This window comes from Pangasianodon hypophthalmus, chromosome 14, assembly GCF_027358585.1.
Source record: "Pangasianodon hypophthalmus isolate fPanHyp1 chromosome 14, fPanHyp1.pri, whole genome shotgun sequence".
Taxonomy (NCBI): domain Eukaryota; kingdom Metazoa; phylum Chordata; class Actinopteri; order Siluriformes; family Pangasiidae; genus Pangasianodon; species Pangasianodon hypophthalmus.
The window spans coordinates 25557311-25564597 of NC_069723.1; the positions used below are offsets into that span (position 1 = coordinate 25557311).

Genomic DNA, 7287 nt, shown 5'->3' on the forward strand with positions numbered 1-7287 from the left:
TAGCATGTGATTAGCGTGTGATTAGCGTGTGTTATGAATGTGCTAGGACTGGGTTTATCACAGCTGCTGATCAGGTCGTTACTCTGAGTTCTGTAATTTCTTATTTGCAGTTTAATTTCACTTTGTGTGATTATTACACCAGTGTGTGTTTGTGTGCGTGTGCATGTGTGTGTGTGTGTGCGTGTGCGCGCGCGCGTGTGTGTGTGTGTGTGTGTGTGCGTGTGTGTGTGTGTGTGCGTGTGCATGTGTGTGTGTGTGTGTGTGTGTGCGCGTGTGTGTGTGTGTTTGCGCGGTCGGATTCAGGATCAGACCCAGGAGAACACGCTGTATTCCAGTGGAACTTTAAGCAGAAGTTCCACCTCGTCGTCACTCCACACGTCTTATTCCTTCTGTTTAAGCGAGTTTTAACTTTCAGTACTTTTGTTTATGTTTTTTTGCATTTCTCCTTTTCTAACGCAGCTCTTCACGTTATTCTCGAAGGCGTGAGACGTAACAGTTTACAACGTACTGATGCTGCGAGTGCACAGGAGCGATCATGTGAACGTTTTCAAATCGTCTTTGCGTTCTTTTGTGGAAGGTTTTTGAAAACGGAGGAGATTTTCACTCTATGATCATTTGGGGGAGAGAGAAGTGAAATATCACATGACCTGATTTTTTTTTTTTTTTTTGGACAGGTAAAACTGTGGGCGGGACAAAAAAAAAACGACCAATCAGAAGTCAGGAAAATGTAAAGGATTACAGAGAAAGAAGTATTTGATCTCTTGAAGTGATTAATTAGAGGTGAAGCAAAGGACACGCATGAACACGGTGAAAGTATTTGGTATTTGAGTTCAGGTTGCTTTAATGCTAAATTATTATCAAATTTTCACTTGTGGTTAAATTATTCACACGATTTCTCTCACTCCTTCGCATCGCCGTGATTCTGGGTCAGCAGCCGAGCTGTATCATTTTTTATTCTGTTTCTTCTCGCTGTGTTTGCTAAGCCGTCTGCTGGAAGCACTATATATAGCATTTCTCTTCTGTAAGAGGGAGAAAAAATCTCTGAATCACCAGGAACAATTTCACAGCTCTCTCTTTCTCTCTTTCTCTCTCTCTCTTTCTCTCTCTCTGATGTGCTGCTATTTTTTTTTCTGTGAAAGAGAGATGAGAGAGATCTCAGAAAGTGCTGCTTCTGTTGGCACCAAAAAACAGGACCACAGCCTACAAGAAGCATATATTTATACAAGAACAAAAATGGTCTGAATTTATTTACTGTGAATGTATTTTATTTTAATTTACTGTGAATGTATTTTATTTTAATTTACTGTGATTTATTGTGTTTTATTAGCGTGTCATTGAGCCTCAGAAATGTAAAAGGTAAAAAAAAAAACTGCGTGACCCAAATTCATCTTTAAGGGTTCTTTGTTTGTTCCTATAGAGGAACCCTTAAAGGTTCTGTATGGATCCCTACATAAAAGGTTCCAGATGAAACCCTGTTTAGGAAGAACCCTTGAAGAACCCTGTTTTTTGAAGAAGAAGAAGAAGAAGAATGTGCATCCTGATTTAGTGTCATGAAAATATTTTCTAATACATCAGGTCTTGTATTGTTTTATTTTTTGGTTTTTTTTACCCCTTGCCCCTTTGGTTAAAAAAAACAGTACTCTCTTATTGTTTTTGTGAATTTTACATCTTTCCTTCACAAATAACCCTTTTGGACCAAAGATTTAAGAAATTACAAAACAAATGGTTTTTAAAAAAGGTGAAGGAGTTTAAATTTTAAAATCTGTTCCGTCAGAGAGCAGAAAGTGTGTGTGGGAATACTCAGGTGAATGGTGACGTGAGCTGAATTATTTATGGAAGTTATTTTTGCAACTATTTATAATTGTTTTTTCCAAAATCCCAAATTTGATCATTACAATAGAGATTATAGAGATCTTACATGAGGGGTGAAGGAAAAAAAAAAACACATAAGAGTCCAACAAAGAGAAAAAAAAAGGTTGATTTTTCTTATTTTACTTTGTTTTCTATTTTTTTTTTTTTTTATGCTCATCTCGCTCCTGTGGTATAGACGAGTTAATAATCATAATAATGTCGGACTTTTGGACTATTTTACTAAAACTTGCTCAAGTTGCCCTTTTCCTCGTACCTTTATGAGGTTGGAAGCTTGTGTTTGTGCTCATGAAACAGAAAAACAGAAGAAATAAAGAAATAGTATCTCAGTATCTCAGTATAACCATAACATTGCTCTCTTTTCAGGCGATTTACGCCGTTGGAAATTTCAAACCCTCTGTGGAATCATCTCCTCGGATACTGAAGAAGCCTCCTCCACCTCAGAAAGATGCTCTTCATGCTTTAACACAACGCGGCCATGACTCCGTCTACCAGAAAGCACACGCATCCGAGAGCAACGACGAGCTCGCGGCGCCGGTGGACGTATCCGGACTAAACCGCAAAGTCCGCCGTGAAAAAGCCTCGATGGGTAGTTTGAAACGAGCCAGTGCCGACGTGGAGCTCCTGGCCCCCCGAAACCCGATGGGGAAAGAGACCATGCTGACTTTTAGCAACACGCTTCCCAGAGCAAGCGCTAATGCAAACGGCATGGAAGAACCTGCGCAGCGACACATGACATTCCACGTACCTTCATCCAAGCAGCTGGTATCCGAGTGGAAGCAGAAATCTCTGGAAATGCGGACTTTGAGCTTGAGGGAGGACGGCCAACAGGGCGGAGCCATTGAAGTAGTAGAAGAAACAAATGAAGAGTCCAAGGAGAACTTGGACATGGACTTGCATACTTCCTTGTATCCCAGTGTTCAGGCAGCGGCGGCAGCAACCAGAGTCTCGATTCCCCAAAGACCTGGTGCTCCACAGTTGGTTCACATCCCAGAAGAAGCTTCCAAACCTCCACCTGTATCTCCAAAAAGTGCCACGACTAGAGCAAAATGGCTTTCCATGATGGAAAAAAGTCCAGTAGCGGCAGCAACACCGGAGCCACCTCGTCTCCCAAGCAAGCCGCTGGTCATGCAAGTCACGTCCACTCCGAAGTCTTCTGAGACAGCTTCATCTTGTGCTACATCAAGCATTGCCTCGAGCACTGAGTCGCCATATTTCCGCATGCCATCCGAGCGAGATTCATGCAGCATCGTCACCGTCGATGCCCACGCACCTCATCATCCTGTAGTCCGTCTGTCTTCGGTGAGCTCCAACACCTGGGATTGGAGGAGCAGCACCAACGGAAGCACAGAAATCCAAGAAACCAGTCGAACCATGCCCAGGAAGGAGTTCCGACCTGCTAAAACGGACTCCTTCGGCTCCGAACCGCCGCCACACCCAGATTTGGTGCCACAATTCCACCGAAAACCTTCTATATCCTCCAGGGACTGGGATCCTGGACAGCCGCATCCCGAACCGGACCATTTCTTCAAAAACTTGCAATTGGACCAACGATTTAAAGACGCAAACCTTTAAAAGAGCAAGAAAGACTCAAAACCGGAGTCTTATATGGGGGGCATCTTGAAAGCGTACCAGCGAATTAAAGTCAGGCTTTCAAAGGAGTAGAAGAATGAGGAAATGCTTTTGTATAGCTGATGAGGTTCAGTGTGAAATAGTCATGTATTTTAGGGAAGCGGGGAAAAGGAATAGTTTTGGTCCTCTTAGCTGTCACACTTGTACAGCAGGCGACAACTTTAAGAACAAAGATGGTGGCCATTTCATGAACAGCAAGATGGACGAGACTTATTTCTTGTTTCTGCCAGTTGGAGTTCAGTGTGAATACGTCATTTATTTTAGGGAAGTAAGAAATTGGGAATGGGCAAAGGTACTGATTAAACTTAGACATAGATCAAGGCTTTAAAGATTGAGAACGCAGACCGGTTTCTTTTCTCTTGAAGGTAGGGTTTTATGGGAATGCGTCGTGTATCTTAGGGAGGTGAGAAAAGCAAGAGGGTTGAACTGAGTAAACGTTTTCATAGGGAGCGTCTGAACTTGGTCTTTAGATCAGCTGAAGTTGCTTTCTTCACTTTACAGGATGTATTTATTCTTTGGGAATAAATCATGTGTCTTAGGGAGGAAAGCAAGACTAGGGAGGTTTTTAAAAGTAGGTGAAAATAAGACTATTGTTTGGTCAAACAGGTGACCACTTCTTCCAGAAGAGCCATCAAACAGGCAACTTAAAGATGGAGGTTTTTAAAATAAACAAAATACTGACCGAGAGTTTCTGTCGTTCCTCAGCAGGAAGTGTTCAGTATTGAAACATCGTGTCTCGTAGGGAGTTGAGGGGAAAAAGACAGTTTAACCCGGAACAACTTGGTCCAGTCTCTAGGGGTCAGTATGAACGTTGTATTTTAGGACATTGGATTATCTGGAAGTGGATCCGTAATTTAAAGACTTGATTTTCCATTTCTTGAGCCAGTGGCGTTCATTGTGAATATGTTGTTTATTTTAGGTATGAATGCATCGATACTGATTCCGGTATCTGATCCGATACGTGTTCATTTACTTGTAAAAAAAATACTTTGATACGAACATCCAATACCAGGTGATACTGCGTAACGTAATCTTACTGTACGACATCATGCTAATAAACTGGACGTATTTCACGATGAATGATCAAAGCGAAACAGACTGCAAAAAGATGAAGAACTACAGCATCTTCCTGTAATACAAGCGCTAAAACATCTTAAACATTAAACTCAGCAAACAACGTTAACAGTAAAGCTAAATAAAATGTTCCGTCACGCCCCGATTGATAAATACTTAACATCTTATTCATTTCAGTATCGGTATTCATGAGTAACGAATGAACTTGTACTTGTGCTATGAAAACGTTTGTATCGATGCATCCTGAATGTTAGGTTGGTAAAGGGACGACGTCTCATTGGACGGAGTAAAATTGATCAGTTAGGGTGCGAGGAGAGCAACTGATTCTGTAGATCAGAAGTTTGTTTCTTTTCTCTAGAAGGTGAGGAAAACATCGTGTATTTTCGAGAAGTGAATCGAGGCAGATTTTCTCATTTTATAATCTGGAATTGGAGGTCCTTTCACAAATCACTTTAAAGTTGAAGGTAGGTAGGTTTAAGGTAGAAACTGGAGTGTGTGTGTTTATATACGAGGTTTTACGGTAACCACCAGGCGCTTAAGGGGGAAAAAGCTGCAGATTGTCCGTTTTAGTTAAAATCTACAGTCGATACTAGAAAAGTTTACATGCACACTTTCTTACTAATTGCTATACGTAACACTTTTCTCCTAAAATAAGAAGAAAGAAAGTGTGCATGTAAACTTTTCTACTGTCTACAACCTGGTATTTACCGTAAAACCCTGTATATACACGCACTACTGTTTCTAACAAGTTTGAATGCATCTGCACTGACCGGCTCAGAGAGCAAACAGTGTTTTTAATTACTTTCTAACTATTATTACTATTAAAATTATTTGTAAAATGTTAGATTTGACACTTTGTTATAGTCCTAATTAATTTAATCTTTTTTGGTCCAAACGTTTGGTGGAAAAAGTGTTGATTTTCGGGCAGAAACCTTCAGCGGCATCTCTGATAAATCTGTGTAACTGATGTTAGCTATAAAGTACGTGTGTGTAATGTTAGCTCTAAGGAACACACACTGATAGATTTTATTTCACGTTCACGAAATCAAAACTATCTCCATTTACTGTGACAGAAAGCGAGGAGGCCGCGTCAGTCAGGGCTTCTTTCAAGCAGGAAAATCGAGTCGAGACGAGACGAGACGAGAGATTACTAATGCGAGATGAGGGGAAGGGGGCGGGGCTTACTGGTGGTCAGTTAATATCAGAGAGTTCAAAACACCTACGCAACTGTCAATCATTCCAGATTCAGATGTCGATTGGTTCGTCTGCTGTTTTGTTTTTTTGAGGGGTTTATTGTTTATGGTTTATTGAAGGTAGGCGGGTCTGTGTGTTTTAGGCTCGATATCCGAACCAGCGCAGGAGAAACGAAACAGGAAAAGGAAATCGAACCAGCAAGAAGACGAACTTGTCATGAATTCACTCGAATGGAATATGCAACCGAACTTTAATTAACTCTGAAAATCAGGAAGATTTCATTTGCCTCAACTTGTTTGTTTCCATCATGCCATGGACTTGATGTTGAATTAAAATGTGAAAAACACCTTCAGAGTTTTATACGACAACGATTCTGAAAAGTTCCTCTCCGGTAACGTAATGTACAGTGACTTTTTAGCGTACGAGGCCCGTTTTTGGTTCGGGAGGCCGGCTGAGTTTGAGCCTTTTTATACTTAACTGTTGAAAAGTGTTGCTTGTTATGATGTGTGTGTTGCATGAAGTTTTATTTCTGTGTGTTAGTTTGTGGAAAGACTGTTCTACATCAGCAAGAAAAGCTTCTTTCTTATTGACTTGAACTTTTTGGTAAAAATAAAATTGGATACCACTTACACTTACTCTCTGAAAGTTTTAAACTGAATTGTTTAAGAGAAGGAGGTTGAAGTCTGGCGTCTTCTAAAAGATCACAGCGTGCAACTTCTGAGAAGGTTTCCAAGAAAAACACGGCTGAAGGAGAAACATCTTCACACTTTCACTCGTTTGATTAACAGCCATAGTTGTGCTTGTGGAAATGTTCAGAAATCAGTACCATTTAACTAGCTCACGTAAACACAGACATGCAGAGCATGTGTCATTTGCTAGCTAGCGTTATTTAGTCAGTTAGCTATGTTAGTCGTCTAGCTACTGTCTTATTTTTTTAATCCATTTAAAAAATTGTTTCAAAGTTGTTTTGAAGAGATACGATGATGATGTTACGTACACATACCGTAAACCTGCTAGTAAACACGTCCAGCTGTTCAGTTTTCCTCTTGAGTCGGTTGCGATTGCTAAACCTTTACCTAGCTAGCTAACACGACTTACACCACAGAGCTGCTGAATACTGGATTCTGATTGGTCAGAAAGTGTTGATTCGTTTTCTATTTCTAGCAGCTGCAAATCACAGGTATATATTAATGCGCCCATTCTAATGCGTTATGGTTTCTATAGCAACAGCTCCTTCACAGGGACTCGTACGGCGAATGCTGCACGTAAACGGATTGATCTGTAAGGAGAAATGTGTTTGTTTATTTTTATGGAAGGAGTCTCCAGTGTCAGAGGTAAAGTTTAAACATATAATGTTTTAATTTTAGTCTCAGGTCCTGTAATGGATATTAAAATAACTGAGTAGCACATATACATATCTGTAAATGAGTGTAAAAAGCAAAAAATAAAATACTGTGAAATAAATAAACTAGTAATAATAATAATAATAATAATAATAATAATAATTATGACGTTGTT

General features: G+C 40.2%; 1 protein-coding gene across 1 annotated transcript in view; it reads left to right on the forward strand.

The window, feature by feature from the left end:
• plppr3a (phospholipid phosphatase related 3a) overlaps window positions 1-6400 on the forward strand; it is a 20899-nt gene extending 14499 nt beyond the window's left edge. The window contains exon 8 of the mRNA XM_034310902.2: window positions 2236-6400. Coding sequence (XP_034166793.1) covers window positions 2236-3444 — 1209 coding nt within the window. The 3' untranslated portion in view covers window positions 3445-6400. The remainder of the gene's footprint in view (window positions 1-2235) is intronic.
• The last annotated feature ends 887 nt before the right edge of the window (window positions 6401-7287 follow it).